At 38.7% G+C, this 24,316-nt stretch overlaps 1 protein-coding gene across 2 annotated transcripts in view; it reads right to left on the reverse strand.

Moving 5' to 3' along the window:
- Positions 1-24,316, reverse strand: part of ATP11C (ATPase phospholipid transporting 11C) — a 211,215-nt gene that overhangs the window by 31,739 nt on the left and 155,160 nt on the right. For both annotated transcript variants that reach the window (XM_058291552.1, XM_058291550.2), the window contains exons 20-23: positions 20,620-20,794; positions 15,921-16,023; positions 14,528-14,673; positions 4,538-4,597 (exon numbers count right to left, since the gene is read on the reverse strand). In XM_058291552.1, the coding sequence (XP_058147535.1) occupies positions 4,538-4,597; positions 14,528-14,673; positions 15,921-16,023; positions 20,620-20,794 (484 nt within the window). The remainder of the gene's footprint in view (positions 1-4,537; positions 4,598-14,527; positions 14,674-15,920; positions 16,024-20,619; positions 20,795-24,316) is intronic.

Genomic DNA, 24,316 nt, shown 5'->3' on the forward strand with positions numbered 1-24,316 from the left:
AGAGTGGTATTAAATTGTCTTTGAATTATTAGTAGAATTCAACTGTGACACCATTTGGTCCCGGGCTTTTCATCTTTGAGAGATTTTTGATGAGTGTTTCAATCTCTTCACTTGTGATACATCTGCTGAGTCCTCTGTTTCTTCTAAGGTCAATGTAGGTGGTTTGTGTGTTTCTTGGAATTTGTTCATCTCATCTACATTTTCTAGTTTTTTTTGGCATACAGTTGTTCATAGTATCCTCTTACGATCTCTCTTGCTTCTGCAGGGTCAGTGGTAATGCCCGTCCTCTCATTTCTGATTTTATTTATTTATATCTTCTTTTTTTCTTTCTCACGCTAGCTAAGGGTTTGTTGATTTTGTTCATCTTCTCAAATAACTGACTTTTGGTTTTGTTGATCCTATGTATTATTTTTTTGTTTTTGATTTCACTTATTTCTGCTCTGATTTTTACTATTTCTTTCCTTTGACTTGGTTTGGAATTAGTTTGTTCTTTTTTAGTTCCTCCTGGTATGCAGTTAGATCTTCAATTTTAGGTTCTTTCTTCTTCTTTAAGCATTAAGGACTATAAATTTCCCTCTCAGCACTGCCTTTGCAGTGTCCCATATGTTTTGATAAGTTGTGTTCTCATTTTCATCCATCTCAAGATATTTGCTTAATTCTCTTGCAATTTCTTCTTTGATCCACTGATTAAGAGTGTTGCTGAATCTCCATATATTTATGAATTCCCCCTTTTTCCATCCATTATTGATTTCCAGATTCATTCCGTCATGATCAGATAAAGTGTTTTGTATAATTTCAATCTTTTAAAATTTATTGAGGCCCATCTTGTGACCCAATATATGGCCTATCTTGGAGAGGGATCCATGAGCACTTGAAAAGAATGTATGTCCTGCTGGTTTGGGGTGCAATGCTCTTATAGATGTCTGTTATGTCTCGTTCATTTATCATATTATTCAAGCTCTCTGTTTCTTTATTTACCCTATGTTCAGATATTCTATCCAATGATGAGAGTGCTGTATTTAAATCTCCAACTATTATTGTAGAGCTATCTATTTTTCCATTCAGTTTTGCCATGTGTGCTTCATGTATCTTGGGGCACACTCAAGTTAGGTGTATAAATATTTAGTTATTTCTTCTTGGTGAAATGCCCCTTTTATTAATATATAATGACCTTATTCATCCCTTAAAACAGTTTTTCATTTAAATCTATTTTGTCTGATATTACTATAGCAACTCCAGCTCTTTTCTAGTTACTATTTGCATGGAATATCTTTTTCCAACCTTTCACTTTTAAGCTGGTCGTGCCCTTACATTTGAGGTGAGTCTCTTGTAGACAGCATATAGATGCCTCATAATTTTAAAATCCATTTTATCAGTCAATGTCCTTTGATTGTGGAGTTAAAGACATTAATATTCAATGTTATTACTGTGAAGGCATTACTTAATCCATTTTGATCTTTGGCTTTCTGTTGTCCTATCATACTATTGTCTATCTTTTCACTCTTTACTTTATCCTTTCCAGTAATCTTCATTTGTACACTGTCTCTAAGTCTCTCACCCTTGGTTTTTTCCATTTAGCGTGCAGCATTCCTTTTAGTATCTCGTCATTGTGGTCTTTTGGTAAAATACTTTATCAGTTTTTGTTCATCTCTGAAGACTTTGAACTCACCCTCATTTTTGAAGAACAGTTTTGCTGGATACAGAATTCTTGGCTGGCACTTTTTCTCTTTCAGTACCTTAAATACATCATACCACTTTCTTCTCAACTCCATGGTTTCTGATGAGAGGTCAGCACTTAAATCTTATCAAGGTTCCTTGTATATGATGCTTTTCTTTTCTCTTGCTGCTTTAAGAATCTTCATTTCTTAATTGTCATTCTGAATAACAGGTGTCTCAGGGTAGGTCTATTTGGGTTTATTCTGTTTGGGCACATTGTCCTTGGATATTAATATTTATGTCTTTCCTAATGGTTGAGTAGTTTTCAGTCATTATTTCCTCAAATATTCTCTCTGCCCCTTTTCCATTCTCTTCTTCTGGGACACCGATGTGTGCGTATGTTTTGCATTGTCATTCAATACCCATTTCTCTTCTCTTTCTGTTCTCCTGTCTTTCCCAGATTAGATGTTCTGTCTTTAAAATCACGAATTCTATCTTCAAGCAATTCAAATCTGCTTTTATGTACCTCTATTGTATTTTTAACCTCATCCATTGTGTCTTTCATTCCCATAAGCTCTGTTTCCTTGCAGGCTTTCAAATTGTTCTTTATGCTTACCCACTGTATTCTTAATATCCTTTATCTCTTTAGTCTTATTTTCTTTCAATCCCTTGAATTGATTTAGGAGTATTATGTAATTATCATTGATTAATTGTCTTAAATCCCACATCTCTTCAGGATATTTGGTTTGTTCCTTTGGCTGAGCCACCTCTTCCTGTTTCCTAGTATAGCTTGTAATGTTTTGCTGATGTCTAGGCATCTGAGTATGTTGGTGAATTTACTCTGCTGGCCCATTTTTCTCTCTTGCCTATTGTTTTTTATTCCACTGCTCTTCTTTGATATTTGGTTCAACTTACTCTAAGTCTTCAAAATTTCCCAGCTTAAGTTATCAAAATTGGGTCAGGGACTCACTAATGGGGTGCAGATTTTTCTCCCAGGAATTAGGGAAGAGAGAGACCCAAAAGCAGTTTCTGTCTGTGCAAATTCCAGACTGGCCAGCAGATGGTGTGTGTTTGCGCACCTTTCCACAAAGGTGTTTCTTTCAATATCTGCTTTCCTATGTTTTGGTCTGGCCAGAGCCAAGATTCAAAGTGGGCTCTGCAGGCTGAATTCACTGAAGAGAAGCCCCCTGAATATCCATCCTTTTCCCTTGTAATAGCTGACAGGGAGGAAAACGTCTGCTCCCCTCTTAGTCAGTTGCAGTGAACCAAGGGTTCATCAGAGAGAACATCCCAGATCATCCTATCTAAAATAGCGACCCCATCCCCCAGCCATACTCTACCCCTTTATCATGCTTGTTTTTCCCCATATCAGGGTTCAACATAATATATTTGCTTGATTGTTGTTTGTTTCTCTTGTCATCAGTACACTGCCAGCTCCATGAGGGTAAGGGAGTTTGTTTTGATCACTGCAATATGCCCAACACTACAAACATGCCTAGTACATAGCAGGTGCTCAAGAAATATTTATGAAATGAATGAATCTACTAGTTGAGCAACTGGGAAAGCTAAATCGAGGTAACCTAAGGAGGTGCAAGAAAGCCCCAGGCCTGATTCTAAGCCCTTGCTTTCTTCATATCAACTTGTGCTTGAGAAACTTATTTTAAAAGTATAACAAAGCAAAAGACTTCTTTCAAAATAAAAACATTGTTTCAACCCAGTCAAGCCAATTTCCCTTTAGTACTTTGCTACAAATTAGTTAAGAAAATTTGAAATATCTTTCTAATACTTGCATTCATCCAAGAAAGTGAGTAATGAGCAACATTTTGGTCAACTGCACTTTGAAGGTTCCAGAAAAGCAGATTCAACAAAATTTATAAAACTCTCTGTACCTAACAGAATTAGTTTTGAACACAAGGCATTGGTTAGAGCTGGCAGATGATTAACTAATAAAGGATCTATTTAACAGGTATCATGGGGCTGAAGGCATGGCATCAGTGTTAAAGTATATCTGTGTACCAATAGCAGAGGCCAGTTCAAGAGAAAGAGAGTGCTTACTTCCGTTTGAGAAGAGTGAATTTTCTTTAAAATACTGCTAAGAGATTAGGGGAAAAAAATGAACTTCCTACCACAAGGAACCATGTGGAATAAAGCTTGCCTTTGAAATTTAAGACTTCAGTCTCTACCACCTGTGGCAATGCTGGAGCTCAGTGTGGTAAAAATCACTGAACTGCTCATAGATTAACTACCAAATTTCTAAGGCACTGAGAACATGATGGCTCCTGTACTTAGCAGTTTCTCTACTAGAGGCAAAATCAAATCTGTCTCAGTTGTTAAAACAAACTTACAAATGTACCTGCCCACTCTGCCATTTATGTATCAAGTTAATATAGATCACATTCTTAGGTAATAAAATTTTATAAAGCAAAAAATTTAGAATTGTTGAGGTAACTGAAGACTCTAAGAATCACAACTTCTTAGCTAGCTTGAAGGTCAATGTTTTCTTTATAAAACCAACTTTAGAAACCACAAAGGTGTGAGATTTTATTTAGTGAAATATTAAGCTATAAGATGTAGGACTACTAGAACACATTTTATAACAGCAATAAAAAGAAAAAAAATAATAAAATTTTAAAGTCTTTTCCATCCATCAGGGTATACCAAATAACTTTCAAAAAGGAAGTAATGATAAGAAAATTACTAAAGTGAAGACATAAATACTTGTTGTTGTCAAAAACCAGGCCAAGAAGATCAACTATTGAATAACGAAGAAAACATACCCTTTTATTTTGAGTATACCTCTCTAAGCTCTACAATCTAACACATAAAAGGTAATTATTAACAGAATTATGCCATATTATAAGAAATAACTCAGGAAACAAACCTGTTGTGAGAATCCACAGAAGAACTGGTACAAAAACTGTGGCAAAATGAAACAAAGGTTCTGGGAAAAAAATCAAGAAAAGGGTTAATATTTCATTTGATCAATTTAAAAAATTAAAACAAGAAACTCTACCCCAAAAAGACTACATTCAGTCCTTCTAATGTCAGAATGTAATAAATCTCTATCTGAGAGCTGTAGGGAAAAACTAAAAAAAAAACCAAAAAAACCCAACAAACCAAAAAACCCAATGACTAATTCATATTAAACCCAATTTTGACCTTACACGAAGGCAGAAGCGGATCTCACTTATTTTATGAGAACCTCGAGCTATTCTTATTCCAGGGAAGAAATGAACTCATCCAGTGTGAAATAACAATTCATATTGCTGTAATGATACTATTCTTTAAATGCCAATTAGATTTGCAAATTCATTATAAAGGAGATTGATGTAATACTGTAAATGCATATATTTTAAAGTTAACTAATGCCAGTAAATAGTCAGGAAATTAATATAGTGTATGTCGACTTCGTATCAACTAATGTTTTACTGCCTTTATTACTACCCCATCAAAAATGACCATACGATTACTGAGCTCCTACAATATATGCCAAGATGGCAATGTGGGTTCTTAAAAATATATAGAAGGAAAAAAGCAAACTTTCTCCTTCCTCAGGGAATTATTATTTAATTGGGGAATACTAAAAAAAACATAAAATACAAGCTGAGAATTCATAACACAGTGAAAGTCAGTAAGTTCGAGTATAAAATACACAAAATGAATGTCTTTAGGCTAAACTAACAGAATATTTTCTAATTAGTACTATCATTCAAAGCAGGCTCTGAGCTTATTTGAGTGCTGCTGTCACTTGTTCATGATGTCTCTGGATTTCTCTTTGGAAAGCAACCTTCGAGAGTCCATTTTTGAGCCAAGTCAGAAAACCAGTGTTCTTCCTTCTGTCACACATTCTTACTTAGCTAATTCACCCGATTTAGCTCTGGGAGACTTGAAACTGGTTTTCAAGATAAAATCCATCCTCAAAGGATGAACATTGGACACAGTTGAGGATATTTTGATGAATATTCTACAGGTTCCAGAGGATGCTCCTAAAGAAAAGTGTTGTACATTGTTTTGACCAACACCTGCAGTGACAGAATGTAGGAACTCTCAAGGCCATCACCTAGAAGGATAGCATTCATTTGTAAGCATCAGTTCTGGTTCCATGAAAAACACTGTCAGTAGCATTTCTGCAGTCATATTTTATAAGAATAAGTGTTCTTTTTTTTTTTTTTCTAGAAATAAGTGTTCTGAGGTTAGAGGGGGGAATGTCTCCCCAACTAGAATGTTAGTTCCAAGAGGACAGGGACTTTGCCTGTCTTATTCTATTATGAATTCTCAGTTTCTCACACAGTGCTTGGCACATGGTAAGATGTTCAATACATATTTGTTGACTGAATGAAAAGCGTTAGAACTTGAACTAGGTCTTAAAGAGTCAATAGGATATGTTGATAATGGGAACCCAGGCAAGACAGTATGTATTTTAAACATATGAGGTCTTCAGACTCTAGAGAGCCTTAAAAGCCAGACTAATCCTTAGAGGACGGAGAGATATTTGGAAGTTTCTGAGGGACACATTGAAAAGTGGCATCTTTCAAACAATAACCCAGCTGAGCTATGCAAGGAAGAGTTGAATGGACAAAAGACAGAAAGACCTATCATTAAAGTACTACAGGGGTGAGGTGATAACAATTTGAAGATGCAATGGCAAGGTAAGAGGAAGGATAGTCTTCTTAGGTTAACCAAAGAGGACTGAAAATATTAGAAATCATCCTGGGGCAGAAAAGTAATACTGCCAAGTCAATAACTAAGAAGATAATGCACAGAGACCCTAATGAAGACTGAGGACATCATCTATATAAATAATCCCCTAAACTGGGAACAGAAATATGTTAACTGCTGACCAGGGGTCAGTGTTAGCCATTTTAACCCTTGTTCTATTTTCCTTAACAGAGCGTCCCTTCCATCTGGTGGCAGATGGTTGAATTGCAGGCCCAAATCCTAAAGAGACAAACCCAAGCCCCGGGAGGAAGGTCAGATTGCTAGGAAGATCTGTATGGCCAATCATCATGGGATCTCCTCCTAAAGAGAGGTTAAGAAAGAGGAACCATCCACACCCTTGTGGGGCTGTTAGATATTGAGTGCACAGCTTGATAGACTCTGACATAGAAAGAACCCTGGGCTTAAGAGTGAATAAACCCATAGCGGAGACCAAGCTCTGTCACTTCCTAGCTGGGGAACCAAAGGCAAGTAACATAATCTTTGAGCCACTTTGCTCATATTTTAAACAGAATTGAGGACACTCACTTCACAGTGGGTTTATTAGGATTAAATATGAAAATAAAAGTGCCTTTGTCAACCAATGAAGCATCTTATACACATTAGGTATTACACCATTATCATAATCACCATCCTACTCCTCAATTATGATAGGCCTGGATACCAGGTGATACTGGCTGACAGGGTCTTAGCCAGTCTGTGAACCTTTTTTGTTTTTTTTTTTTAGCTGCTCCCCTCTTGTGGCTTTTTGTGTGCTGTCTGCTCTCTGTGTCCATTCGCTGTGCATTCTTCTGTGTCTGTATTTATTTATTTAATTTCCCCTAACCCCTTGCGGCTTGCTTGCTGTCTGCTCTCTGTGTCCATTCGCTACATGCTCTTCCGTGTTCTTGCTCGTCTTCCCCCTCCCTTTTTTTTTTTTTTTTTTTTTTTTTTTTGCGTCACCTTGCTAAGTCAGCTGTCCAGGGCATCTGCAGGCCAGGCAGGTCTCCGCAGCATGCAGGCAAGCCTGCCTTCACAAGGAGGCCCTGGGATGTGAACCCAGGGCCTCCCATATGGTAGACGGGAGCCCAACTGATAGAGCCACAGCCGTTTCCCCACAATTTCATTTTTATTTAGCTATAAAAAATATCTATAAGGTTAATAAGGCCTGGGGTTGATCAGAGAACATGATATATAAAAGTGGTTGCTGAGCTTTCGCCACCTATGAAATAAAGGGTAATAAAATAAAATACCATATCTGCTTCAATCATTTAAAACTGGAACATATGCTTGACAGTATACCTACAAATAGGGTTCTAATTATGAAATTTACTAAATTCTTTACCTTGGTAGACATTAATGGGCACCCAGGCTCAGTCTAACATGTACTCTAATACTTGGTGATAAGAAGAAAACCATTATATTATAGGGAAGCAATATCCAAAAATAGGGGCTTGGGATATTGTATAACTAAGTGTTTTAGAGGAATATTTAACTGTGTGAGAAAAATGCCCAAAAATTAGTAAGCAAAAAAAGGCAAAGTACAAAACAATATGTATTGGGACTGACTACAAATAGCTACAGGGACTCTTTGTGGGGTGATGGAAATGTCCGGGAATTAGACAGTAGTGATAAATGCACATCACAGTGAATATACTAAAAACCAAATTAACTTAACTGCATCACAAATAAATAACATAACCACACTTAAGTGGTGGAAATGGAAAAAAAGGTAATGTTGGAAAGCATTATTTTGACTGTATTCTTTAAGGCCAACAACAAAAAGAAATGCACACAAATACTGCACTCAAGTTAGTCAGATGGTTTTGCACTGGAGTTGAGTTAGCAATTCTGAACCTACTTTTTAGGCGTATACCAGGGTCAATACTATGGATAAGAAAGCCAGAAATGCGAGCCATGTGTTTCACTGTCAGAAACGTTAGTTACAAATAAGGAAAAGAGAAAGGCCAGAATGAACCCTGTGATACTGGACTGAAATTCCAGACTAATACTTCAATTCCAGTCCAACATATGTGTGCATGTACACACATATATGCACATAGATATAAATAAATTTCTGTGCATACCTGTATGTATTTCCTACCCCTGTCCACTGAGAAGGCCTAGAACCAATTTCAGCACAGCAGCAATAACACAACTGCATTCAGATGTTGGGTTCTAAATACCATTCTGAAGTAAAAGGAACTGGTATCTCCTGGAGAAATGTCTGAATTCAGGGAGAGGGTAGGAAAAATACAAGATGAGCATAGAGGCTACAGAGACACCCAGGTCCTTACAGTCATGGCAGATGGTTCCGGAGTTTGGTGCCTTGCCAATGAGCCCTATTTTGGAATTTGTGATCCCATGTGTGACTGAGTTGGATTCAGATGTGACTTCTCTACACATGCCTCTTCTGTCCCTTTTATTGAACTTGTAGTTGGTGCTGGGGTCAGTGGGTGTATGTCCAGGAGACTTGAATCTCTGGGCTGGCCATGTGTCAGCTGGGCCCTGAGCCTCAGAGGAGTTGCAAAACTTACTCTCCAGTTCATTGGACTCAGCTAATGAGGAGGTGAGGATGGACAACCACCACACTAAGGAATAGAGTCTACAACTGCAAGCAGGAGTATCCCATCCATTAGCCATGTGGGATCTAAGCCCTCTCTCAGTTAAGAGGTAGAGTATGCAAGACCATCCCAGAGTCCTCAGGATTGGAGAATAAAATATGAACTAGAGTGGACTTAGTGGTATTCTAATATAGAAGTATTGTGATACTAGCAATGGAAGAAATTCCATCACTGATGTGGAGACAGTGGCCACTGGAGGTGCTGAAAGGCAGGGAGAGGGAAAAAGAGGTGTGATATGGAGGCATTTTCAGGACATGGAGTTGTCCTGAATGATAATGCTGGGACAGATGCGGGACATTATATATCCTGCCATAACTACTGAATAGACTGGGAGAGAGTGTAAACTATAACGTAAACTATAATCCATGCTATGTAGCAGTGCTCCAAAATACGTTCATCAAATGCAATTGGTGTACCACACTAATGAAAGAAGTTGTTGATGTGGGAGGAGTGAGGGGTGTGGGGAGTGGGGCATATGGGAATCTCCTATATTTTTATAATGTAACATTTTGTATGATCTATGTATGTCTTAAAAATAAATAAAAAATATATATATATAAAAAAGATGAGCCTAGAACACTGTGTGGTACCAGAATATAAGGGCATCCTCAAAAACTGATGGGAAAATATTGAAAGGACACAGAGGCTCCCAACAGCCAAAAACTAGAACAATTTGAGCCACAAAATAAATAATAAGTATAGAATAAATAAATAAATATGGAACATTAAAAAGTATAGAATAAAATATTTATTTTAGTAGCTAAATCCTCTTTACAAATGAAATTACACAAAGCAAACTTGAAGGGTCTTAAAAAAATCCCAAATGCCATCAAAACCAAACTATCACAACTAACTATCACTAGTGAGGCATGCTGATAACATGTGCCTCCTGATATAAAGCAAAAAGATTATGACATCACTTTTATGGTATCCACGCCAAAAATTCATAACCCAAATCTAATAATGACCAAATATTAGATAAACCTAAATTAAGGGATGTTGTACAAACTGGCTGGTACTCTTCAAAAATGTTAAGATCATGAAAGACAGGAACTCTTCCATATTACATACTAAGGAGACATGATAGCCAAAGGCAGGTGAGATCCTGAAATGGATACTGCACCATGAAAAGACATTAGTGGGACCATAGGCTAAACTGAATCAGGTAGGTAGACTATAGCAATTAGCTAATTAAAATCAATTTACTGATCTTTGTAACTATGCTGTGGTCATCAAAGATGTTAACAGTTGGAAAAGCTGGGGAAAGGGTGTTTGAGAAATCTTTGACTAATTTTTCCAACTTTTTAAAAGTCTGAAATTCTTTCAAAATGAAGAATTGGTTATAAAAACAAAACTCTACCTAACAGAACTCAGGAGACAAGCCCAAGTTCCGGCCTCTAACAGCTTAAAATGACTTGCCTGTTTTAGCCCATTTACTTCACCTGCATTAGGCATAAAACAAGTGGCCTAAACTATAGTCACAGATTCCCAATTGTGCTCTGAGGAAGCCCTGGGGCAGACGGGGAAAATGAGCAAGGGAAGAGCCCTGGCTCCAGCAAGTCTTCAGTCAAGGTCCTCCTGCTTCAACCTGCTTTTTCTGCACAATTTCATTTGAAAACAGGATTCCATCATGAAAAGACAGTGGTTCAGAATACTATTCAGCATAAAAAGGAACAGACTATCATATACATGATACAATATGGATGAAGCTCAAAATTATTATGCTAAGTAAAATAGGCTAGACAAAAAGGAGTACATATGACTGTGAATGGATTTGTACAAAGCATGGGACTGTATAACATGGGGAATCCAGCGGTGGATGGTGGACTGCAGCAAACAGGACAAATATGAGAATGTTTTCTCCTGAACATATATATATATATATATATATATATATATAATACTAATATAGGGTGTTAATAATTGGGTGGGTTAGGAGTAAAACACATCGAAGGTAAGATATGGACTATAGTTAGTAAATATGTTTTGAGGATGCTCTTGCATAGTCTGTAACAAATATTTCACAACACTGCAAGGTATGGGTGGTAGGAAGATGTGTGAGGGCCCTGTATGATAATATGCACATTTGCTTTGTAAGTTCACAACTTTTACTATATGCTTACTGTTTATCTATATTCTTGTATGAATGATATATTTCAATAAAATTTGAAAAAAATGATATATTTCAATAAAATATGAAAAAAAAATAAATGTTACTTTAAAAACCTTAAAAAAAAATTTTATTTAAAAAAGGAATACATATATTCCATTTATATGAAGTTCTAGTCTAGAACAGACAAAACTCATCTATATATTATATAGCCCATCACTCCATGAATTATATATAGTCCATCTGAATTAGTCAATCAAAGGGGTGCTGACACAAAATATCAGAAATTGGTTGGCTTTATAAAGAGTATTTATTTGGGGTAGGAGCTTACAGATACCAGGCCATTAAGTATAAGTTACTTCCCTCACCAAAGTCTATTTTCACATGTTGGAGTAAGATGGCTACTGATGTCTGTGAGGGTTCAGGCTTCCTGGGTTCCTCCCTTCCAGGGTCTTGCTTCTCTCTGGGTTCAGGGTTCCTCTCTTCCTGGGGCTTGCTTCTTCCTGGGCTCAGGGGTCCTCTCTTCCTGGGGCTGGCTTCTCTTCCCTCTGCATGCTTACTCTCTGGGGCTCTGACTTAAGGCTTCAGCATCAAACTCCAACATCAAAACTCCAATATCAAAACCCCTCAACTCTGTCCTTCACCATGTCTTTTATCTGTGAGTCCCTACCCTTTCGTGGAGACAAATGACGTGGCAATGCCTTAATTTTGTGGCCCAATCAAAGCCCTAATCATAATTTAATCATGCTCAGGTACAAACCAGATTACAAACATAATCCAATATCTATTTTTAGAATTCATAACCATATCAAACTGCTACACTCCACCCTGTGAATTCCAAAAAGACATTACAATATTTGGGAAAAAATCCTTAAATCAGTAAAAATGCAAGTACTAAATCATATCACAATCAATTTACAGAAATACAGTTTGTCTTGGGGCAAAGACCTGTCTGATATAGACCTCTGAAACTTACAAAACAATTTGTCTATTTCTAATACATAAAAGGACAAAGTATAAACATTTTCATTACAACAAGGAAAAATTGGGAAGGAAACAGGAGTCATGGGTCCTCTATAGTTCAGTAAACCTGCAGGGCATCCTCCATTCGATTTCAGTATGAGAGTCATTCTTAAGAGGATGGTTTCTTCTCCTTGGTGACTTATGGGAATCCACCCTTTCCACAATGCTTGCCCAATGGCCAATTTCTTGGTTCCACCCTCGTCAAGCATCTGGGTGTCGACCAAGCTCCAGACCTCACCCTCCAAGGGTGTTTGGGTGGTTGCCACACCTTACCCAATCTTTGGGTTAGAGTCTTAACTCCCCCAGTACAGTAATGTGAAAGACAACATTCCCCCTACCTTTTGGCAAACAGGCTCAACACATCCAGAGCAATGAACTGACCACCTGGCCTTCCCTAACCTTTGGCATGTAGGCTCAACCCTCTCAGAGCAACGAGTTGACCATCTGGCCTTCCCTAATCAATTGGGAACAGGTCCACCCCTCTCAGACCTGTGGGGTGCTGATCTTAACCACCCTAATCCTTGGGGAATGTGCTCCACCCTATCTGTATCCTGGGGCAGCAAAACTCTCCCAGAACATCTGGCAGGAACATCCACCCTCTTCAATTGCTGGGGCAAACTCATCCTCTCTGTACACATGGGTGGAGCACCTCTCTTGGCCCAAGGTGATGTCTTAATTCCAGATCTCAGCTTCCATGGTTTTCCTCTTAAAGCTATTTCTCCTCAATCTCTCCTTTCCAAGTCCCTTTTAGTCCAAGCTGATGGTGGTTTTGTTCATACAGCTCTCTAAAAAACCTTGTTGGTTTAGCATGCAAGAAGCAGGGCTCCAAGCCATCAGAGAGTAAGACTTTCCAAAAATCTTTCCTAGATAACTGCATCTTCAATCCTGATTTACAAGTTCCAAGTTTAGCTAAGTCCTCCAATGGGGCACTTTCATCTAGGAGCTTGATTTTCAGAGGCTTGGAATTTCCAGAATCAGTTCCTGTTCTCTTTGTGCCTGACAGTTCAGTCCTCAGCATCTCTCTCTCATCTAGCATTCTGCTATAAGCTACAAGCAGAAGCCAAGTCACAATCTCTAGGTTTACTTTGGAAATTTCTCCAGTTAAATGCCCAGGCTTGCCATTTTCAAATTCTGCCTTCCATAAATCACCAGGAGTTACTCTTGCTAAGTTCTCTACAACTGTAAAACATGGATCATCTGTCCTCTAGTTTCCAATTATAGATTCATTTAATTCTAAGGCATCATAAAAAGTCTCTTTAGCATCCATATTGCTATCAACAGTCTCTTCAAAGCACTGTCATCTTTTCCTTCCAAGCATCTTACAATTCCTTCAAAAAATATCCCTTATCCATTTACATAAAACCGTTCCAGCATTTTGGTAATTGCAAAAGCACTTCCCCACTCCTTGGTACCAAATTCACCAGATATGGGTTGTTTTTCATAAAAGGTATTTTTTTGGGGTAGGAGCTTACAGATGCCAGGCCATTAAGCATAAGTTACTTCCCTCACCAAAGTCTATTTTCACATGTTGGAGTAAGATGGCTGCTGATGTCTGTGAGGGTTCAGGCTTCCTGAGTTCCTCCCTTCCAGGGTCTTGCTTCTCTCTGAGTTCAGGGTTCCTCTCTTTTCAGGGCTTGCTTCTTCCTGGGATCAGGGGTCCTCTCTTCCTGGGGCTGGCTTCTCTCTCCTCTGTGTGTTTACTCTCTGGGGCTCTGGCTTAAGGCTTCAGCATCAAACTTCAACATCAAAACTCCAATATCAAAACCCCTCAAATCTGTTCTTTGCCATGTCTTTTATCTGTGAGTTCCCATGCACCAAGGGGTGGGGATTCAACGCCCTAATGACGTGGCCCAATCAAAACTTAATCACACTCAGGTACAGACCAGTTTACAAACATAATCCAAAAACTATTTTTGGAATTCTTAACCATATCAAACTGCTACACCATCTGTTGCTATGAATTATATTATATATTACACTGTATTATAAAGTAATATAAATCACATTAGCAATTTCTTAGGGCAAGGGGTATAGGACACTGACTGGGAAGAGGGACGTGGTAAATATCTGGATGATTGAAATGTGCTTTATTTTAAATTCTGGTAATGGTATTTATATACATTTAGATATATACATTTGTCAAAACTTCATGGAAATATACAACTTAAATGAACACATTTTACTGTATCTAAACTATACTTCAATAAAGTTGCTCTAAAAAAAAATTCATCCCAAAACTTGAATCAAAAGAAATTTCTAGTTCCTGAATCTTTTAAACATACTACCCTGCTTATTTGATTGTAAATTTCAGTACTAAGACAGCAGAAGAGAAAAGAAAATGGGGGCAAAAATGACTATGACTAAATTGAGTCAACACTGCATTAAGTAATCTTTAAATCACAATTCTTTTATCACCTACCTTATAGAAGAAATACTGTACAAGGTGTGCTATTCTCACATAATATAGATGTCCATGAGCCAACAGCAGTTTCCTCAAATGTTTAAACTTTGGAACAGAATAATCACTATTCCTGGCTGCTTGGCGACCTTCTTTGCCTTTAATACCTAAAAAGAGAATATCTCTATAGGGTATTTTATAGGATAATCAGCCCGTTTTGTTATTTTAATGTTTTCAACCTGCACAAAAGTTATGGTTCAACTTTATTAAGCTTTTTTATTTTAAGCCAAAACCTGCTTTAACAGTGACACTGAGACTTACCAATAAAATGCAAAACTAAGATTAATTTTTAACTATATATCTATAGCACAGAAAAGACAAACAGAATCATTATTTTAATCTTTACAAGGCAAAAATTATCAGGAGGAAAAAAGTAAGCCTGAACATCACTTTTAAGGCACTTAGTATTTACTTGAGGCTGGCACTAGACTAGGGTGCTCTATTAAGGCAAGTCAGGAATGAAATCTAGGTCTTGGGATCCAGGAACTCAAAACTGAGGAGTTACCATGAGAGAATGGTGACGTCCTCTCATGAGTGAAACTGAGTATTAGCCAAAGTACACCATGAACTCAAACAACTTTAGGCCATTTCCACACCGGATAACTAATGAGTAGAATTTAGAATTCCATATTAGATAGCACTACTGGAAGTTTTCTATTTGGAAGTTTTCTATTTGGAAAATAGAAAGAAGAATTTGGCAATCCATACTGTAGTACAATAATTCCAAAGAGACTAAAACCATATTTTAACTTCCCCACTCATACTCTCCAAAAACGAAAAAAAAAAAAACAACAAAACACCTTGTTGGGGTGTTAGGTTTGCTGCCTAGCAGCAGGCTGAAAGAGAGAAAAAGGTTCCGATAGAAGAAAAGATGTCATTACAGGTCAACACAGAAATTCAGCACTACAACCCATAGCACCCATAAATATTGCTACATGGAAAGCCAATCAACCAATGATCATTTCTTAGCCCCAAACAGTTAACAATCTCACAAGATACAGTGCAGCAACTTAAGCAAGCAGTTTGGCCAGGGGAGGAAAAATTAAGGAAATTTATGCGCACCATCCAAGTGAGAGAAAAACAGTTGACTGTGCTGCCAGTAGGTTTTGGAAATTCACTTTAGTTGGCCAATGTAAAACTATTTTCTAATTTTGTATTGCCATATTCCCAGCAGGAGTAGGACACTGAAGTAAACATGCTCCAAGATCAGACCAGATGAGGTCCATCAGGTGAGTCACAGTTATCATTCCCAATTTCAAATTCAAGGTGAATATCCAAAACAATCTCTCTAGAATATAGGAGCACCCTCCGTAAAAGCAATCTCACAGCTGCCACGTCATTAGATGTTTCTTACCTATTCCCACATGGGATTCCAAGATCATACTAACATCATTGGCACCATCACCTATCGACAGTGTTATTGGGCTGCCTTTTAAATTCTTCACCATTCTGACAATCTAAACGTTAAATACAAAAGAGGTATAGAAAAGGTCAAAGCAGAATGTGAGACTGGATGACATTTGGGGTTTATGCCTCATTCACACTTGTAAATGGCAGCCTGGCAAACAAATAGGTAGTTTGGGCACATAGATATTTTAATAGTCTTGGATACATAGATGCAAAGAACACAGCTCTTCAAAATGTAACACCTGCACCCACTTATTTCAGGTTTTGTGCCTGTATGAGTTATGAGAGTTTTGCTTCTTACCCATACCCATAACAGAGTTTAACACATTTCCCCCCTTTTCCATTGCTGTGGTTTTTCTGATCAGGTGCCAGTGTGTGCTAATTTGGGGTAGTATGTACAGGTATAGGGCCATCAGAACAAAAGCGGGGGAGTCAGAGAACAGTGTTTTTGGTCACCTCCCACTCTTTTCTTCCCTACTGACACTATTACCTCCCCTAGGTGCACCCACCTCTTATGCCTGGGAACTGGTCTAATGTTAAATTCTTGGTCCTATGTGGTTACCACTCATCTTTATTAAATCTCCTGCAGCCCAATACCTCTTCTGGAGGTAGCATTTTAAGGGGGGCATCTTAAAGGTGGTGAGATTTGTGGAAAGATGCAGAAGACATGTGTACAAACACTGTTACTACACCTGAGTCTCTTTAAGATGTGTCAATGGTAGTGTCTAGCTCGGTGCTGTATGCATAGGAGGGACTGAACAAAATGTTTATCTCCAGTATTAAAGCATTTCTGCATCAGGGTTCTCTCAAGCCTTCTCCTGGCAGTTACTTGGGGGACGTGTATTGGGTTAAGCAGCTCCCTTCTCTAGCCAATGTTTTAGACAGTGACTGTTTGATGTGTCATGCCTAAAAACCACTTGGAATCTAGCAGCTTTTAAAAAGCTTAATTGATTCAGTAGCTAAATAATCCCTTGCAAAAATTCTATCCTCATGATTGTTCTCATCAGTGAACAGAAATAAAATTAATTTTCAACACAAATGAAGTGATTAAAAATAATTTATACAAAGCTAAGGCACCCCATAATCTCTGCTTTAAACGAAAATCAGTCAGGTTTTAATTGTATTCAACAGTCCAATAAAACCCCACCTCCAAACCCATTTAACACAAAAATGATGTTACTGTGAAATGCCACCTTTCCCCAAACCCACCATTCGACTTGGTTCTTTCTAAAATAATCTGAAGTAAAAAGAGTCAAAGACAAAAAGCAAAGAAACCAAAATGATTTTTTTTGATAGGCTACAACACTGGTGAACTAACACTGGTGAACACCTGTTATATTGTGAGCAGTACTGATTTGCACCTCAAGAAAGAAACAGCAGCCAGGGAGGATGTAATAAGAGGAAATAAAATGACCAAGGCTGACAGTTTCTGCATGAACATATAGATTAAAAAGATTGAACCACATCTTGGTGGAAAAATGAAAGGCTATCTGGTCATGAACTGTAAAATCATGAAGGACTTCAGTAGGTAAGCATGGAGTGTTTTTTTTACTAAGTCCCCAGGTCCAGATTAAGAGCTTCAACTTCTAAGATAGCTTTCATGAAAAAAGAAATAATTTCATCAAAAACTATTTATGGATCAGCTATTCCTGCATGTAATACATTCTGCAAAGTAAAATGCAGGGATGTGAAAAGGAGATGACAGCATGTAGAGGTAGGGCATGGAGACAAGACAATTAGATGACCAGATTAACAACTCAAGATAATTTGCAATATCCATGCAAAGCAACACATGACATTGTCATCTGAAATGTCCACATGACAAGGCCTATGATGTCATGTCAAAGAAGGGAGAGGACATTAAATGCCAGAGAAACCAGGAAAGATTTTACTGAACGAAGACTGATTTGGTCTAAATCATGAAAGACTGGTAAGATTTGCATGGATGGGGGAGAAAGAGACTAGAGAAGCATTCCAAGGGCTTGAAAGGTAACAGAAAGAAAGGAATAAATGGAAAAGACAATGCACTGGAAGAGACAGTATTTTGTGACTAAGAATACCTAGCAGGGTAGGGTATGGGAGAAGTCAACACACATGTCAAGGTTTTGAATCTAGAATCCTTGAAGTACAATGAGCTCAGTAACAGAAATAGCAAAAGACAAGGAAAATGATGGTTGAGGTTCTAGAGAAGGCTGAGCCCCAAAGATCTGGACTGGTGATAGTGACTTGGACATCAGCTCTATGGACATGAGATGAGTAGGTGACATCCTGGAAGAAGTGACAACAGTTAAGGGGAATAAAACAGACTGAGGACTGAACCACAGTAGGTCCATATTCCAGGTGGGAGAAGCAGCATAGGGTCAGGAATTCAGAAACTTCTGTCTGGGCATTGAGGTAGTCAGAACCCAAGTGAGCAATCTGAGCAGCAGGCAGTGAATGTAGGGAAAAGAGATACAACTGAGGCAAGCCTCTGACTGGGGGAACAGTTTTCTATGGCAAATGTTCTGGTAGGAACTGATGACACAGCTGGGGCTAACCTAGGCTCTGAAAGGTGAAGAAAAGAAAAGAACAGACTCTGATTGCAATGGGGACTGTGGTTACAAAAAGGGTAGACAGAGACAATGCCCTGAACTAGGATGGGCAGGGTGTGTGTTGGTGTTGTATGGGTAGGGTGTATGTAAAGGAGAAGTCAAAGACATAGCCATCCCCTATTCTAAATGAAGAAGCTGAAAAGTATTCTGAAGAAGCAAGACAAACATTTATGAAAGAATACCTACAGTGTATAGGGAAGTGAGAAAGTACATAACTGAGAGTCCAAGGACTATAAGAATACAAAGAAACCAGGTGAAGAAGGTCAATGTGGGAAGTGACTCTTGAGCTAGGTTTTATTATGAGTAAAATGTCTGTTAGGCCCAGAGGACTTCATAGAATTCCAGATGGAGAAAAGATATGAGAAAGACTTGGAAATTGGCTTGAATATGGCATGTGGATAGAACACAAAGGGGGGAAAACCCACTGGAGTGGATGATTCATTTATAAGGGAACAAGAGAGGACACAAAGTTAAGGTTGAACAGGCCTGAGGTCCTGAGTGCCACATAGAAGGAAAGATGTCTGAGCAAGAATGAAAGATGGATGACATAAGTGATGGAATAAGATTAATCTGGGAGTGCTAGGATACAGACTGAAGGAGGAAATCAAGGAAATCAGACTAATGAAGTCATAAGGGCTGAGATTAGGTTGGTAGTAAAAGATTTAGAAAGATGGTATCAAAATGAGAGCTTTGTTTGATAAAAGCCAGGATCAATGGGACTTGGTGAATTCACACGGAGTGAGGGAAAGGAGAAGGATCAAAGGTAGCTCTGAGACTTAGAGGGCAATAGAAAAATGGTACCAGTGCCAGAAACAATGAAGTCAAGGGAAAACCAAACTGGCCTGAGGAGAAAATTTTAAGATCTGTCTTAGACAGTAGAATTTAATATGGCAGTGGGGGATCCATGTGGAGCTGTCTAGCAGGCACTGAGAAATATGAGAGTTAAGAAAAAGTCAGGGCCAGAGATATTGATGGGAGTCAGAGAAACGGATGCCCCTATCCAGAGAGAGACCATAAAATAAAAAGCAGAGGGAAGACTAAGCCCTAAAGAAAACTGACAATTAAGGAGAAGATAGCGGATAAAACAAACTAAAAAGACATTGGGTTGCCAAAGAAGGATAAAAAAGGTCCGTTACTGGTACTTTAGTATAGACTTGTTGTGATTCTAGCAATGGAAGAAATTATATCATTGATGTGGAGACAGTGGCCACTGAAGGTACTGAAGTCAGGGAGAGGGAAAAAGAGGTATAATATGAGCATATGTCCAGGACTTGGAATTGGCCTGAGTGACACGGCAATGACAGATATGAGTCAGTATATATACGGCCATAACCTATAGAATTGAGTGGGAGAGGGTGTAAAGTACTATGTAAAGTATAATCTATGCTTAGTGGCAATGCTCCAAAATGTGTTCATCAATTGCAATGAATGTACCACACTGATGAAAGAAGTTGTTAATGTGGGGAAGGGTGGGAGGTGTGGGGAGTGGGGCATATAGGAATCCCTTATATTTTTTGTGCAATGTTTTGTGTAATCTCAGTATCTTTTAAAAATAAATAAAATAAAAAAAAAAAAAAGGTCAGCACCATGGGCCACCACAGAAACCAAGGGAGGAGAGTTTTAAGGAGGATGCAACTGATAATGTCAAATGTAGTAGAGAAATGAAGGGGAGAATGGAAGGCAGTACAATGGATTGGGCAAGGAGGTTATTGTTCTGCTCCAGGCAAGACAATAGAGTAAGATGAGGAAGGAGAGCGCATGGGACAAGAACAGTGGAATGGAGGCAGCAGGCACCAAGCACTCCTCAGAGAAGTTTGGAAGGCGAGGAACTGGGCAGCCAGTCTGAGGGAATGACAGGGTGGAGCACAGGTTTAATTCAAAATGGGAAAAGACTTCTGAGTCTGACCACAAAAAGGAAGAGGTCAGGGAAGAAAAAGTTGGATGGTAATAAAGGCTCTTTGGAAAAAAAAAAAAAAGAAAGAAGTAAACCCGAACATTCGTACATATGCATATAGAAGTATCCAGAATGGAACATTAATTAATATTCGTGCTTACCTGGGCTTTCTGTAATGGTGCCATCCGGCAGCAGAGTACTGCAGTACACTTCATACAAATTTGCAGGAAAATGTTTTTGTAATTGTTTGAGCCACAGTCTTGGCTAGAATTTAATATGAGTGACAATGTGGAACCATCGATGATTAATCCATATTCCTGATGTTCTGTCCAGGCTCTAAAAAGTTAAAAAAAAAAAATGCTGTGTCTACCATACATTTCTATTTAAGACACCGACTTTTTTTTAATACCATAAAGGGGAGTGTCCCAGATAAGAAGAGTCAATAATCTGGTTCCTTGAATGGTAAATTCTAAAGCAGCAGCTGCCTCTAACAATGGCACAATAGAGACTTTCAATCACATGTCTGAGACTCAAGATACCCATACAAACAACTATTAGTTTTTAAAGGTAAAAATAAAGGAGGCTGCACAGCCTGCCTTTGTTTAAAAAAGTCAAAGATACTCTGGGAAATTATAGATCAGTCAAGCTCTCATATGAAGACAAGTCCTCAATCTGAAAACTCAACATGAGGAACAGACAAAATGGCTTTGGGATAAACAAATCACAGCAGACCCTAATATCTTTGCTTCAGTGACCAAACCTATCCATAGGACATGGCTTCTCAAACGTGATGAAGTACCTGAAGCATGCAGTGTTCATTAAAGAATGCCATACAATACTGATACATGTGCCTTAAATTTAAAAATATATATGTATATATAGGCTAAACAGATATCATTTTATACTAGATTAGTGGTTCTCAACTCTAGCCTTCCAAAACCATCTGGGTAGCTTTACAATCTTTCCCGTACCTGCAGTCCACACCCAGACCAATTAAATCAGAGTATCAGGACAGAGGTTTCTTTTGAAAGCTCCCGAGGTGATTCTGATGTTTAATCAAAACTATGGGCCATGATGTGGACCATTGTCTATGAGGTGCAGAGGTGCCCAAAGATGTACTTACCAAATCCAATGGATGTGTCATGATGATGGGAACGAGTGTTGTTGGGGGGGGGGGGAGAGGGGGGGTGGGGGGGTGGGGTTGAATGGGACCTCACATATATATTTTTATGTAATATTATTACAAAGTCAATAAAAAATAAAATAAAAAAAAAGGAAAAAAAAAAAAACTAAGAAGTATTTGGTGACAGGAAAGTAAAATGTAAGAGGTAATAAGTAGTTAAGAAAATATATATATATATATTTGGGGGAAATCTTAGAACCAAGAAAATGTTATCAATTAACTTTTATTTTGTAATTAGGAAAAAAAAAAACCAAAACACTTATTCAAGTTTTGCTTAGGAATTCTTGAGATCCATTTGAGAATCACTGGAGGGAAACCGTCAGACAAGGCAGGATCTCAGAGTTACAGATTCAGTTGCCAAAGTTCTCAAAGGACCTTGTTAAAATGCAGATTCTGATTCAGTAGGTCTGGGGAGGGACATGAGATTCTACATTTCTAACAAGCTGCCTAGTAATAATGGTGCTACTGTTCTATGCACTGCCCTTAACCTTTTATCATTTCCTTTAGTCCATAGTCCCTGGGGGCATGTCACTAACACCATAATATTTTGTATATAGCCATACTTGGCTTCATAATTTTACGAACACATTCTAGTCACAAAGAGACTCCAATCATGTATTCTCTTTCTCTGCATTCCTCCCAAAAGAACTGACTTATTGGGCACAAAACAATTGCTCAATAATCAATCAAGCAATATTTGCAAATGCCAACTATATGCTGGCCCTATGGAGGGATGCAAAGAATTACTGATTAATTTTTCCTTGGAGAAGAGAAAATTTCCTTGGGGTGATAAGCATATATGAGAGAACATACCCAACCGAACATGAGAGTCAATGGTTAATGGTTAATTGGGACAGTAAGTACACACGGGAAAGAACAGTGGGTTCTCTGTAGAGGTATGCTATCTGAAATGGCACTTGAAAGACAGGGAAGATAGAGGTGAGGGAAGAGGATTTATGTTGTGATACATGGGGAAATCTGTGGAAAAGGCAGCCTGAGGCCTTTGCTGTGGCCCAGTTCTGTGCATAATGGAGGACCACTGAAGGTTTCTAAGCAGGGTGTGGTACAGGCAATGCTTCTTAAGTAGAGGGGTTTCAGGGACTTGAGGCATGAGGTATAGGATTCTAAAGTGGGGCATTACTGGTGAGAATGAGAACAAGGATAAGGCTGGTGGCTGATCTGGTGAAGCGGCAAAGGAACAGAAGCTGGCAAACGTGATTCTGGGTCTGAAGCCTGTGTAACTGGAGGTAAGACTGCACCTGACTCCAAAGAAATAAGCTAGGAAGAGGGGATGGTCTGCAATGATGACGCTGAGTTAAGTTTTCTGAAAGCATGTCTTTTACAAAAGTACACCAGAGCTGTTGAATGGACAAGCAAAATGCAAGTACTTTGGACTGCCTTTATAAATACCATTTGGCTAAAGGAAGGAAACATTTATCTTAGGCAATTAATAAAAACCTGTTACTCTCACTGCTGTCCAAAAACCAGAAGAACAAAAACAGCTGCTTAAGAACTGGACATAGCCTCGTTAATGTGTGGTATTTGTTTTTAGAGCTTTTTTAAACACCAGAGATGAGGATATAGATATAGCATAGCTGTCGAAGGCATGGACGTGAGCAAGTCATTTCACCTCTCTGAACCTTAGGTTTGTTTCCCTATGTGTAAAATGAAGAAAACAAGAATGTCTCACTGGGTAGTTGTGACGATTACATGAGAGTAATCCTATCAAGGGCTTAACATTGTACCTCAAAGATAAAGTATACTCAAGAAAAGGTGAATAGGGAAGCGGACTTGGCCCAATGGATAGGGCGTCCGTCTACCACATGGGAGGTCCGCAGTTCAAACCCAGGGCCTCCTTGACCCGTGTGGAGCTGGCCCATGTGCAGTGCTGATGCACGCAAGGAGTGCCACGCCACGCAGGGGTGTCCCCCGTGTAGGGGAGCCCCACGCGTAAGGAGTGTACCCCATAAGGAGAGCCACCCAGCACAAAAGAAAGTGCAGCCAGCCCAAGAATGGCACTGCACACACGGAGAGCTGATGCAGCAAGATGACGCAATAAAAAGAGACACAGATTCCCATGCGGCTGACAACAACAGAAGCGGACAAAGAAGAACATGCAGCAAATGGACAGAGAGAACAGACAACTGGGGTGGGGGGTAAGGGGAGAGAAATAAATAATAAATAAATCTTAAAAAAAAAAAAGGTGAATAATCATTGCTTGTGGCCTTTGGTTTTATTACAGGCACATCATGTGGCATTCCAGAAGAATAAATCAAATTGCACAGTTTAGACGAGGGTGAGCCTTGGTCAATGAGAAGGAAAGGAAAATGTATCTCTGGGCATTGAATTACTGTAGATCGGTGGCTTTCCTTGAGATCCTTAGGTTCCACAAGTTCTTCCTAAGCAGCTAGTTGAAAGCAGAGTCAAGTGGCCATATTAGCCAAGTATTTGGTTCCTTTTGGAGTTCTGGGGCCTGAGAATCCACAAAGAAAATGGCTCCAGGACCTCAAAGTGCATGGACATGGTTAGAACATTTTTTTTAAAACATACAATTGATACAATGACATTTTTGGGACTAGGGAACTATCCTGAATGATATTACAACAACAGATACAGGCCACTATATATCCTGTCATAACCTACAGAATTGAGTGGGAGAGAGTGTAAACTACAAT

Source organism: Dasypus novemcinctus, chromosome X (assembly GCF_030445035.2).
Source record: "Dasypus novemcinctus isolate mDasNov1 chromosome X, mDasNov1.1.hap2, whole genome shotgun sequence".
Taxonomy (NCBI): domain Eukaryota; kingdom Metazoa; phylum Chordata; class Mammalia; order Cingulata; family Dasypodidae; genus Dasypus; species Dasypus novemcinctus.